We start from the raw sequence: 14,199 nt of genomic DNA, 5'->3' as shown, positions 1-14,199 counted from the left end.
CATGAACTTAACCACTATGCCACTGGACCAGCCCCTTTTGAGCCATTTTTAAGGGAAGTAACTCATGTCACTTGGTTCATTAAGCAATCACAGCACTCCCAGGGTCTTCTTCAGAATCATCAGTTCCCTCCCTGCATTATTCCTTTCTTTCTCAGTCTCAGCTGCAATAGGGATGTGGAAAGGCATGGATGACAACTGAACCACCTCCTAAACCTCTGGCACAGACAGTTCCATATATTTGCTGTGGAGTGAGGTACCTAGAGTCATGTAAATTTGTACTGAAAATTCAGTTTTTGGCAAAGGGCTTCTCTTACACTTTGCACATATTGGCAAGAGTCCCTTTTGTGTTTAGCACAAAAGAAATGAGGATTAAAACGTTGTGTACTGAAAGGTTGGGGACAAATTTACTGAGATGGAAAACACACTGGACTAGAAAACAGAAAACCTAAATTCCAGTTATGTGTTTTTCCTTTCTCCCTTTTCTTGGACTAGTCATCTGACCACTCTGAGACAGAGATAATGAGTGAAAAACACCAATATGAATTGTACAGCACCCTACCAATGTAGAACGTTATCTTCACATTTTAACTATATTGCAAATCTTTAAAATTATTTATTTCAAATTCACCTTTAAAGCAGATTGTTCTTCACATTAGTCAACTCATGAAAGTGAGTTTTGCCCTACACAAAATTATATGAGCTCCATTAAAAGCAGGGCAGCTCACCAACGCCCTGCTTCTCTAGCACACGCAGAGCCACCGAGTGTGGGGTGGTTATGTGCGAGTGGTGCCTCTCATGCTTGAACCCACAACTTCCTATCCTTCCAGCGCCCCCTGGGTCTGGACATTACCTTTCTTTTACTTTCAAAGCATAAGCTTCTTTACTTCAGGGTCTTGAGAAATTTGCATCCACTTCCCTTTAAAATGCCCAGGTCTCAAATAAATGGCTTGGTTGGGAAGATGAGGCAAATCTTCAGAAAGCAGCTTCAGAAACATAAAGAAGCTGTTAAGGCCTCCTGAGGCAAAGGAGCACAGAACACAGAAGCCTGAACATCCTCTAATAACCTGACCCATCTCACCAGCTTTCTGTAGCAGCGAACACTAGACAGAAATGAACAGCTCAATAAATTATCCTGCGTGAGTCATGCTTAAATTCAAGTCATTTATTTTTCTGGTCAATTCTGTGAGATGTATACTAAATTAAACTTTGAGGCGACCGTGGCTCCATTTGCCTTTAAAGCCTAGGTTCTGGTTTTGGTATCACCCTTTATACCACGTGTTTTGGGGCAGATCATTGTTTTCCTCCCATCTTACAAGATTGTTGGGAGGGTTCAGTTTGATCCATTTTCAATAGCCCTTTTCACAAAAAAATTAAGCCCTAAAGCCCTTAAGCCATCCAGTGGATGTAATGAATTAACTTCTCTCCTATGCATCAAGGAAAGCACTAAGTTCCCTACAATCCTCGCAAGAATTGAGAAGATAGTCACTCAAATCATTTTCTGCGTTTTGTGGTTCCGATGAGGAAAGAATTTTTGATAGTGGATCCAAAATGTTAGGATATGGTTTTGAAGTCAGAACACTTGTGTTCAAGCCCCAACTCCACCTGTTATTACCTGTGCATCTTTTTTGTTTTTTGAAAGGAGGGGAGGGGACTCAACTTCCTCACCAGAGAAAAGGTAATACTAATAATACCCACTTTTTAAGATTTATACATGTAAGTCCCTTAGAGCAGAACCTAACATAGAGGAAATTTTCAACAAATGTTAATATATTGAAGGAAAATCAAAGCAAATAAAAGTGACTTCCTCCCAAAAAAGGGCATATCCTCTTTAATCTTTCATACATTTAAGTAAAATTTAGCATATGTGTAAATATCAGAAAGATGTATTATCACTCTGAATGAGAGGTACTGTATTATAAATCATGAATTCAATAGTTTAGATAAAAATTTCATTGTTACTATGAAACTACAACGTGGTCTGATAAAATGTTTCCCCAGGTAAAATTTTCCCCTTATTTATTTATCCAACACATATTGACTAAAGCATATTCAACTAGACAGTTTTAGGCACACTAAGAGAAGCATGTTTCATCCTAGTCCGTAAAAAGCTTATGTGACCCAGAAGGGGAGAGAAGATATTAAACCAATTGATTCTATTACATGGTAAATGCCTCCAATATGCATAACCAAGATACTACGTAAATTCAAGAGAGAAACACGATTTCTAATGAAATGAAAGATGGCTTTTGAACCATGTCCTGAATCATCAGTGGTATACACACAGGTCGAAAAGGGCTTCATGGGGTGAAATATCTACCTGGAGGGGTTTACAAATGTTTATTAAAAATTGACAAGGACTCCAGTTTCACTGATAAGAAAAGCAATAGTAGGAGATGAGGCTGGAAATGTGAGATGACCCCACCATGTGGAAGACGGAGGCTGCCCAGACATGTCCGAAGCTTTATTTGGTTGGCACTAAAGAACAGACACCCTGTGCTATGCCTTGAGTCAACAGTTTATTTCTTGGTGGGCCAATTAATATTTTTTCCTTCTGCAGGTTTCTTTGGTCAGCTTGGTAGCCAATGCTCTTGGGTACTCAGAACTTGGCGCCATCAAATCCCTAAGGACACTAAGAGCTCTAAGACCTCTAAGAGCTTTATCCCGCTTTGAAGGCATGAGGGTAAGAAGAATGAAAGTTCTCTGATGATTTATGACAAAATGTAGGTAATGATTTAGATACAGAGGGGTGCCACACTCTTCTTATATTTATTTCATAGACTGTAGAATTTCAGAGCAGGAATCCTGGAGATCACTAAGCCCAGTCTCTTGAAACTGAGATTTATTTCAACAGGCCCTCAGAAATTGTGGCAGAGCTAGGACTAGAATCCAGATGTGATGAGAGTTCAAGGATGTTTCCACAACATCCAAAAATTGTGTGCTGCCATTTATTTCCTTTCATTGCTTATACACTTTAAAGTGACTATTTACTACTGACATTTATCCTAGGAGGGGTTTTCCTTCCTCTACACAGGTAGTCGGATTCCTCCAAAAATACTGACAATGAATGAAAGTTAAAATAGTTTTTGTGTGCTTTATTTCTTCAATTAATATCAGTAATAAAAATAGTTGTACAAGAAAACAACACTGAATTGTAGCCTCTGACAAAATCTATATATCCTAAGCAACCAAAGTAGGGGGTGAGGATAATTAACGAAGCATCACAGGTAACCTGTAGGGTTTGTTGTATGGACTCCCTTTGAAGTGAGCATTCTGAATAAGGTTCACTTTTTCCATAGTCCTTGTATTTTCTCCTCCAACTCTCTTCCTAAGTGTATATTTTATGCATCTAAATAAAAAGTATGCAACTATATGGATACACACCCCCTGGCCACACCCCCTCAAAATACTATTTAACACAAAGGCCAGCTTTGTTTAATCCAGCTTGCGAATGTACATGGATATTGAATTTTTTCTAGGCCATAAACCCTTTATGTCAGGAGGTAGATTGGGCAATAAAAACACTCAGACTTGACTTCAAGATTCACGCTTTAATTCAGTTATATGGCAGAAGTAACATTCCAGCTATAAAATATGGTAAAATGTATCATGCATTTATTTGATGATAAGAAAACTGGGAAGGTCATTTTAAACAAATTTTAGTAGCCAAAAAGTCTGGTAGGTATAATATGTATGACTTCTAAACAAAAATTCAAGCAGCGTATGAAATTTTTATAATTTTGAATTTCAGGTTTTGATGTCATTTTAAAATTCTTTGGTGTTCATTTCTAAAATAATGTTTACAATATTTTCAAATAAAACAATAGTTTAATTTAATATAAGTGCTTAACAAAATAGTCCAATATGAACCAGATTAAATTAGATTTAAAAAGATACTGTTGGCTTCTCTAGAGATTTCAAAATACATCTTAATCTCTTCTGCATTTAATTAGAGAGAAGGTGACTGAATTTCTCCTTCATGAAATAGGTCAGCCTTGGTTGGTGAAGTAACATGTGCCCCAAAGTGAACATTTAAGAGATTTGGAATAAAATGATGCAGACGTATTCTGTATTTTCATGTCCAGGGATAAATTCCACCTCATTTCCTAATTTAATATACTTTCTTTAAATTTGATTTTACCAATGGGGGAAAAAAATGGACCATGTAAATTCCTAATCCTATTCTTCATACTCATGAAAAGTTAACTTCATCTGAGGATACAAATTTAAGGCATTATTAATACTTTGTGAAGGGTTTGTTTAACGATGTTTTTCAAATCATTTATCATTCATTAACACCACTGAAAATTAAAATGTTTTGCTGAATGATGAATTTCTTCTGTTGATGTTTAATGCATCTTTTTTTTTCTTTTTTCCCCAGCATACATTTTCTGACTCCATCTTACTGTATCAGGTTTTTGTTTATTTCTTTTCGTGCTTTGGCACATTTTGCTTTCCTTAAATCCTTTAGCTCTTTAGTTGTGTCACTGTTTGTTTTCCCTTATCAAATATGTCCTAGAAAATATCAGAAGAAACAACCTGTCCACCTAAATTTTTATTTATCTCTTTTCACACCCATTTTACTGTTAACTAAATGAAAGGAATGGTTCCCAGTTTAACAATTTGTAAGCTGCCTTGTCCTCCTTTCCTCTTCCAGGTGGTTGTGAATGCTCTTGTGGGAGCCATTCCCTCTATTATGAATGTGCTGTTGGTTTGTCTCATCTTCTGGCTGATCTTTAGCATCATGGGTGTGAATTTGTTTGCTGGCAAGTTCTACCACTGTGTTAACACAACAACGGGTAACATGTTTGAAGTTAAAGAAGTCAACAATTTGAGTGATTGTCAGGCTCTTGGCAAGCAAGCTCGGTGGAAAAACGTGAAAGTAAACTTTGATAATGTTGGTGCTGGCTATCTCGCATTGCTTCAAGTGGTAAGTGGCTACTGTATGAGTTTTGAAAATGTTTTCATAATGTTTCAAGTAAGATCATTTATCTGACGTTCTTTGCTTGAATGATTCATATCTGACACTACAAAAGGAGTTGATGTTAACACCTATACTATTAGCTTGACTTGACTGTAAAGAAGATGTTTTGCAGTTATTTTATACTGTGTTTTCCCCAGTGTTCAGCTTTTGGTATGTTTTAAGTGATTTTATATTTCTGCTTCCTGTTTTTTCTTGTCGTATTATTGAGCGCTATTGTGCTATTACCATTTTTAGTTTTTTGTAGCAATCGTTGTCAAAGGAGCAATTTTATGTATTAAAATAACAATGTATATATTGTAGTGATGAATTAAATGTATGATTATTAGCCGGATAATTAATTTTACCAACATCTAAGGAGTACGGTTCTACTATGTGTGGATAGGCAAATCTTACACCGTGGATTTCAAAATGTGTGATATTTAATAATTTTGACTTAATGGAAAGTATATTAACTAATTGATAATTAGTTAATGAAAATGATTGAGTTGTGTTTAAACACACCATAGGTTTGAATCATAGAGCTTACCTTTTGGTATGAAAGGGATTTGAGACTGAAATGGGAGTTTCATGAATCAAGCATCTAGTTAAACCTTAGTGGAGAAAAAAATAGAATACCTTCCAAGAAAAACAAAGAGAACGAGTTCCAGACTCTAAGTAAGACTTAGCTTTATTTCGGTTTCATTTCTTCTTTCAATTCATTTGAGTGTCTTTATAGAAAATTTCATAATAGTGTACAAAAAGTTATTTGTAATAACACTATCAGATTTTCATGTGGTAAAATGCATACTCTTGGATTAGGCTTTTATGCAGAATTCAAATATATGTTGTTACAGGCCACATTTAAAGGCTGGATGGATATTATGTATGCAGCTGTTGACTCACGAGATGTAAGTATCACTGATATTATTTATAGCTACTAGATTTTCCATAGTGAACATTGTGATAATGTAACTGAAAGGCTCAGAATTTTATATTAGATGCAATCAGAACATTTACAATTGCATATAGAAATGATCTTTTTTAAGCCAATACACTTTGATATAAATGATAATTTGGTTAACATATGCCTATTATAAAATATATATCTAATATGAAAGGATATCTAACTTTATGGATCAGAAGATATCAGATTGGTCCAGTAAATGAGATTCTTAAGGTTGGGAAAACTGCTCAGTGGGGAAATGACTTGTCTATCCCTGTCCCTGGAAAGAATGATCAACCAGAGTCTGTGAAGCAGCTTCCAAAAATATCATGAAAGAAGCAAGCAAGTTTCAGGGAAACTCAATTTTGAAAATAGGAATAAAAATAATTCTTCAGAACATATCTGTTCATTCTGAATTTTCCTCTTAGAAGTTGATGTTCTGTTATTAAAGCCATATCTCCAAGAGCCAGAATTTCCAAACCCAAATTGAAAATATTGCAAAAAATTTATAATAAGACTAATAATAAGTTCAAAATCTTTGCCTTGCTTATACTGCTGTTATTTACTCTAAAGAATATGCACAGGTAAGCCACAATGGGAAAACAGATGCAAGAACAATCATAAAAATGGAAACTTTCATTACTAAATCATAGTAATTTGAAAACAGAATTGTTTTTCAGAACAATATCTCAGAGCAAGGCAAAAATAGCTCTATATTAACTAACAACACACGAAATGTTCATTTAGTTTAAGTATTTATTGTGTTTTAAAATATTATTTAATATTTTCAATGTTATTTAGGTTAAACTTCAGCCTGTATATGAAGAAAATCTGTATATGTATTTATACTTTGTCATCTTTATCATCTTTGGGTCATTCTTCACTCTGAATCTATTCATTGGTGTCATCATAGATAACTTCAACCAACAGAAAAAGAAGATAAGTATTCCTCAGCTCTCACATTTCTCCATTCTGAGGTTCTGTCTGTTATACATCCAAATAACCAGGATACTCGGAGTCATGACAGACTTAGATCATTTTTGTATTTTCTTCCATTCGCTATGTGGTCAGTTCAGCTCAGAGGATTCCGACCTCTAGTCAGTGGTTTCTCTCCAGGTTCATCCTCTGCAGATCTGCTACAGTGTCTTTCTGACCCAAAAATGTGACCATTGCTTCAAAACATCCAGTGGCCCTCCAATGCTTTCTCCTTGCTTACAGAGCCTTTCAGGAACTAATCTCCACTGAGTTTTCCAGCTTCCTCTTGTCTCACACCACATTTTCTAAATCTACTTCCTTACTCCTCAGTCACCACCCACCCACCATCAACACCATCACTTGCCACACACACAGCTACATGGATTTTCTGCCCTTTTCTGAAAAAGTCATGCTCTCTTACCTCCATGACTTTATGTAGGATATTTTCTCTTCCTGGAATGCTTTACCTAGCAAACACTGACTCATCCTTTAAGGTCTAGTTTAAGGGTACTCTACTATATCAAGCCCATTTCTGAGTCTCGGAATCTATTGTTATCTCTGCAGTGCATTTTTTGTTTTTGCATAAAACACTGTGTCGTATATCTATGCAACTCTGATATCAGGTACATTGTCTAGCACACAGAAGTGCTCAAAAATTGTTGAATAAGGAAGTAAAACTGTCAACAGTGAAGTGGATTAAGAAAACATTGTTTTCTTTCATGAAAATATATGAGACCCCTGAGCCTCCGTCTAAGCATAATATAATCAAATTAGGATCCTGTACTAATCAGAGTTTTATGTGATTATGGGTTTTACATGATATTAAAGTACTCAGAATTCCCCATAAATGGGAAAAGCAGAATAAATCTATATGAAGCAGGATAATATCCATTTAAAACTTAAGAAAGCGTTAAAGGAAAGACTCGAATATTTTTGTACAAGTGCTGTCATAACACATGTCTAGGTTGTAACCAGTTTTATACTATGTCTTTACTTTGGAGGTCAAGACATCTTTATGACAGAGGAACAGAAAAAATATTACAACGCAATGAAGAAACTCGGGTCCAAGAAACCTCAGAAACCCATACCTCGGCCAAGAGTAAGAATTACTTATTTTATTTAACATTCCAAAGTCCTATTTGCATATATTGAAATTGGGCAGTGCCCTGGATCAGAACATATTGGGTGATGTCACCAAGATATAATATGCCGTAATTGTAAAGCTCATATGTGTGACACAGTTCACAACTGCTACTTGCAATAAGAATTACTAAATTCTTTAAAAAGAGGCAATGTTCTTTACAGTTTGTCAGTTGAAAATTTCCAACTCAGGGTTCCCAATAACTGCATGCTTCATGCTCCTGCTGCCACCTACTGCCACCAACAGTGAACCCAGTTCCTGCTCCTCTGGTCTTGCTAAATGGCACCCTCTTGTCCTTTTAAATAGATGGAGTTTTCCAGACTTCCCATCTTACTCCCATGGCCTCCCTCTATGCTGTTTGTTCTCTCTGTTTTTATGACTAGAAAATATTCTTAATCTTTTTAGAAAGGAAAAAGCTGTCATCAAAGTAATTTGTTTCACCAAATACACAAAAAAGAAAAAGACTTATTCAGAATGCATACTCTGTAGAGCTTCATTATAACGGAAAGACATTACAATGGTAGATTATGTACTCTAAGTCATCTATCCTCTTAGATGGGTAAGGAATAAGGAAACTGAGGCCCAAAGAAGGTGAATATCATACCCAAAGTTACAAAGCCTGTGATTGCCAGAACTGGGACTTGACAAAATCTCGTGAATCATAAATGACTTCACTTTATCATACATATATATATATATTTTTTTTTTAAGATTGGCACCTGAACTAATATCTGTTGCCAATCTTTTTTTTGTTCCTTCTCCTCAAAGTCCCCCAGTACAGAGCTACATATTGTAGCCAGCATCTGAACTGGCAAAACCCTGGGCTGGTGAAGCAGAGTGCATGAACTTAACCACTTGGCCACTGGGCCGGCCCTCACTTTACCACATTTTTCAGAGTAGTTGAAGTTGGGTAGGGAACGGGAGGGAGGAGGAAAGACAGGGTACACAAAATGGCATAAACCTGTTTTACTGAAGGTGATTTAAACAGAATAGTTAGAAGAGGTAGAATTAAATGGAAGATGACTGACATATTTTGAGAGAGAAAGAGATGGAAGATATAAATCAAAATTCCTAAAGTATTGATAAATGAATAGGGGAATTCATCCATCTAAAAGTCTGTCTGTATTAACCTACTTTGTAAATCTTCATTATTAGTCGCCATTATTTTTTGTGAAAATTATCATAGATATTAAAATCAAGCAAAGTCCATGCATATTATCAGCCAGTTGCCACCAATTTATCAATTTATGTCCTATTCAGTTTTGCTTTCCTATGGAACCTATATAAACCAATTATGTTTCATTCTTGTCCTATGACTTTTCATTTCTTTCTCTTTTTTTAACATGCAGAGAAATGGAACACATCGAATTGTCTAGGATAATGTGAGAAGGGTGCAAATCTCACGGCCATAGGTCAAAGGACTTCGTCTGAAGAAATACGCATATTAACCTCCTTTCTCCTCTCTGTTTTTCTAGAACAAATTCCAAGGAATGGTCTTTGATTTTGTAACCAGACAAGTCTTTGATATTGGCATCATGATCCTCATCTGCCTCAACATGGTCACCATGATGGTGGAAACTGATGACCAGAGCAAGTATATGACTCAAGTTTTGTACTGGATCAACCTTGTGTTCATTATCTTGTTCACTGGAGAATTTGTGCTGAAGTTTATCTCCCTCAGATGTTACTACTTCACCATAGGCTGGAACATCTTTGATTTTGTGGTAGTGATTCTCTCCATTGTAGGTAAGAATGGTTTAATTACAGAGAAGTGCCGTTGTAAGAAAAAGCTCCCCAAGTTCTGACAGCTGTGTAACATGGAAATTAGATTGAGAATCATAAGGTTTGTAGATCTAGAGTTTACCATTCTTGTTCATTTTCCTCTAACTGAAGAAGGTCAGTATTCAAAAATAGAAAACAATGTATTTGGAGATTTCAGAAATAATCCTTGTAATTAAGATAACTATTCATAGTAACTGAGTATACATAATCTCAAATTGTTACACCATTATGTGAGATTATTTAATTTGTTGGATTTTGTGAAAATCTATATTGATTTATGACATTATACAATTATTAAATAACTTTGTAATCTTTAATTGCTAATATTAAGGGGTGGATCCAAATATTTATTAAAGGTTTATATTCATAACAAATTTGTTGTTTTCATAGACCTTGCAAAGAAAAGCACTGTTTAGCTGTTTTCTGTATTTTTCCATAGGTATGTTTCTGGCTGAGATGATAGAGAAATATTTTGTGTCTCCGACCCTGTTCCGAGTGATCCGTCTTGCCAGGATTGGCCGAATCCTCCGTCTCATCAAAGGAGCTAAGGGGATCCGCACGCTGCTCTTTGCTCTGATGATGTCCCTCCCTGCGTTGTTTAACATCGGCCTCCTGCTCTTCCTGGTCATGTTCATCTACGCCATCTTTGGAATGTCCAACTTTGCGTATGTTAAAAAGGAAGCTGGAATTGATGACATGTTCAACTTCGAAACTTTTGGCAACAGCATGATCTGCCTGTTCCAAATTACCACCTCTGCTGGCTGGGATGGATTGCTAGCACCTATTCTCAACAGTGCACCACCCGATTGTGACCCTGACGCAATTCACCCTGGAAGCTCAGTTAAGGGAGACTGTGGGAACCCATCTGTTGGGATTTTCTTTTTCGTCAGTTACATCATCATATCATTTCTGGTTGTGGTGAACATGTACATTGCCGTCATCCTGGAGAACTTCAGTGTTGCTACTGAGGAAAGTGCAGAGCCCCTGAGTGAGGATGACTTTGAGATGTTCTACGAGGTCTGGGAGAAGTTTGATCCTGATGCCACTCAGTTTATAGAGTTCTCCAAGCTCTCTGATTTTGCAGCTGCCCTGGATCCTCCTCTTCTCATAGCAAAACCAAACAAAGTCCAGCTCATTGCCATGGACCTGCCCATGGTCAGTGGGGACCGGATCCACTGCCTTGACATTTTATTTGCCTTTACAAAGCGTGTTTTGGGTGAGAGTGGAGAGATGGATGCCCTTCGAATACAGATGGAAGATCGGTTCATGGCATCGAACCCCTCCAAAGTCTCCTATGAGCCCATCACAACCACTTTGAAACGCAAACAAGAGGAGGTGTCTGCTGCTATCATTCAGCGTAATTTCAGATGTTATCTTTTAAGGCAAAGGTTAAAAAAAGTATTAAATAAATGCAAGACAGAGGAAATCAAAGGGAGGATTGACTTACCTATAAAAGATGACATGATTATTGACAAATTGAATGGGAACTCCACTCCAGAAAAAACAGATGGAAGTTCCTCTACCACCTCTCCTCCTTCCTATGACAGTGTAACAAAGCCAGACAAAGAGAAGTTTGAGAAAGACAAACCAGAAAAAGAAAGCAAAGGGAAAGAAGTCAGGGAGAATCAAAAGTAAAAAGAAACAAAGAATTATCTTTGTGATCAATTGTTTACAGCCTATGAAGGTAAAGTCTATGTGTCAACTGGACTCCCAGGGGAGGTCTATGCCAAACTGACTGTTTCAACACATACTCATGGTCAGTGCCTATAACAAGACAGTGACCTCTCCGTCACTACAACTCTGTGAGTCAGGGTATCAATATGGACAAGAGGTTGCTGTTTTCATTACCAGCTGACACTGCTGAGGAGAAACTCAATGGTTACCTAAACTGTAGGATAGTTGTGCAAAGTGATCGTTATAACTACACCAAACACCTTTAGTACAGTACTTGCATCCTCTCTATTTTTAACTTCCACATCTGCCATATTTTTACAAAATTTGTTCTAGTGGATTTCCCTGGTCCCTAATTCATAGTTTATTCATAATACTATGTCACTATTTTTGTAAATGAGGTTTAAGTTGAGAAAAAAGTATTTAAGAGCCCCATGTTCCTACTCTACAAATAATTAGACAAATGTGTTTTGCCCAAGAGATGAAATTCTTGCTCAAAACCAGAAAAAATTCTAATGTCAACAATTTGGGATACTTTCATTTTCTAGGCTACTTTAATTTTCAGAGTATCTTAGTCTGTTATGTTTGTTTATATCTGAAGAGTTATGTGCCTGTAAGTCTCCTCTAATTTTAAAAGGATTATTTTTATGCAATGTATTCTGTTTCAGCAAGTGCAAATTTTATTCTAAGTTCCAGAGCGCTATATGTAGTTTTGGTTAAATGCTTTCCAAAAAAGGTAATCCAATAAATCTGTTCTAGAAAATTATATCTAAAAGATCACCTTAGAATCGTTGTTCCCTTTCTGCTGCAATATTGCTTTGCCACCTTCTGCCCTCAGCAAAGCTGACATTCAATGTCAATTAAACACCCTCTGTTATGTAAATAGTTATTTTACCCTGTGGTGCATGTTTGGGCAAATATATATAGAGATTTATATATATATATATGTGTTTATATATATATAAATATATATATGGCCTGATAAACAAGTTCTATTAAATCAAATATGTACCACAGTGTATGTGTCTTTTGCGAGCTTCCAACAGGGATGTATCCTGTACCATTCATTAAACATAAATAGTTTGAAGAGTATCACTAATGCATGTTAATATTGCCTATGCTGCTCTATTTTACTCAATCTATTCTTCACAAGTCTTGGTTAGAAGAAGTCACATGTTGGTGATAGAGTGAATTCAACCAGCTCTATGTCTAGTATGTCAAGCAAAATAGCTTGCAGTTATTTAAAAGCACCTTTACTTTTGTATTTTTAATTTGACTTGAGTGTCATATGGTGTCTCTCTAGATTTCAAGGAAACACACTGCGTAATGCCTATTGTCAAAGCCTATACTCCATATTCTCCTGAAAATATGTCCAAAACTTAACTATACATAATGTAAAAATATGATCAATTTTATTTGTTGCATTTTGTACATAAGAAAATTATTTTCAGGTTGATGACATGCCAATTTATTTTACTTTATGCTTTTGCTTTTTATTTTCAATCACAACTCCAAACTTTTGAATCCATAATACTTTTCAATGGATAATTTCCTAAAATAAAAGTTAGACAATGGGTTTTGTGGATTTCTTTGCTATATTTTCTACCATTCCCATAGGAGATACATTGGTCAAAAATTCAAACCTAGACCATTTTCTACCAACTGTGGTTGCCTCTATATAACCCTTTATTCATGGAAGGTTTTTTTTTAAAACTCAACTTTTGTAGTATTTGCTTATGCAGACTAGTCTTATTTTTTTAATTCCTGCTGCACTAAAGCTATCAGAGATAAAACACGGGCTTTGTCCTTTTCAGCCATGAACAAAGTGGCAAAGTTGTGCAATTACCTAACATGATATAAATTCTTGTTTTTTGCACAAACCGAAAGTTTAACATTAATTCCTTTTACAAAACTATCTACTTGTAGTGTATTGATGAACTGCATGCAGGAAATTGCTATTACTAAAAAGAATGGTGAGCTACGTCATTATTGAGCCAAAAGAATAAATATTTCATTTTTTATTGCATTTAATTTCTTGGCTTCTGTTTTTCTTTATTGTTGGAAGTTTAAAATACACATAATTAATGAAACCTGTACTTGATCTGACATTTGTATACATAAAAGTTCACATGAATTTTATAACAACCTAGTGTATGATACACCAACAGTACTACAGAATAAAGGCTATTAAAAGCAGTTTTTGTGAACTTTTGTGTGTGCAAAGGATCAAGTCCATACGTTCCAACTTGCAGGTTCAATAACAGTAACAGTAGCATTACAGTGGTTGTCAATTTCAGTTAATTCCCTTGGCTGTAAACATTTTAATCTCAGCTCCTCTCAATGTAATTAATGCCACCACCAAATTTCTTGCTAGTTAATAAATGTTACATATTTTGTTACTTAAATGCATTTTATGAACTCCTATTTGCACATGAAGTTTTAACAATGCAGAGATTGAGAATTTATATTAACATTTTTTTTCAGGATCCCTTGGAGTTATGTCAGGTCAAAACCAAACATTTATTCTCAGTGGGAAACTTTAGTTATAATGCATATTTTTTTGAAGATGGATAGGGTCTACATATGCATTTTGGAATTTCCCTGACATACACAATATAAGGTGACCTCCTTGGAATTCATTGGCTTCTTTCTGCTCAAGTCAATTTTCAGATCTCACCAACACCACAGTGAAGTCAAGTATTACTTTGCAAAATCCTTAGCCTTTTT

The 14,199-nt window shown here is 35.8% G+C and overlaps 1 protein-coding gene across 5 annotated transcripts in view; it reads left to right on the top strand.

Annotated features, from left to right (window-relative positions):
- The window catches only part of SCN3A (sodium voltage-gated channel alpha subunit 3), a 115,410-nt gene extending 101,564 nt beyond the window's left edge, over window positions 1–13,846 (top strand). For all 5 annotated transcript variants that reach the window (XM_070508027.1, XM_070508031.1, XM_014860304.3 and 2 more), the window contains exons 22-28: window positions 2,558–2,680; window positions 4,655–4,927; window positions 5,815–5,868; window positions 6,705–6,842; window positions 7,873–7,977; window positions 9,495–9,765; window positions 10,241–13,846. In XM_070508027.1, coding sequence (XP_070364128.1) covers window positions 2,558–2,680; window positions 4,655–4,927; window positions 5,815–5,868; window positions 6,705–6,842; window positions 7,873–7,977; window positions 9,495–9,765; window positions 10,241–11,436 — 2,160 coding nt within the window. In that variant the 3' untranslated portion in view covers window positions 11,437–13,846. The remainder of the gene's footprint in view (window positions 1–2,557; window positions 2,681–4,654; window positions 4,928–5,814; window positions 5,869–6,704; window positions 6,843–7,872; window positions 7,978–9,494; window positions 9,766–10,240) is intronic.
- Window positions 13,847–14,199: the final 353 nt, after the last annotated feature.

Source organism: Equus asinus, chromosome 4 (genome assembly GCF_041296235.1).
Source record: "Equus asinus isolate D_3611 breed Donkey chromosome 4, EquAss-T2T_v2, whole genome shotgun sequence".
In the NCBI taxonomy this organism is placed as follows: Eukaryota; Metazoa; Chordata; class Mammalia; order Perissodactyla; family Equidae; genus Equus; species Equus asinus.
Note: the sequence above shows the minus strand (reverse complement) of the source record. Positions and strands in the feature narration are given on the sequence as shown.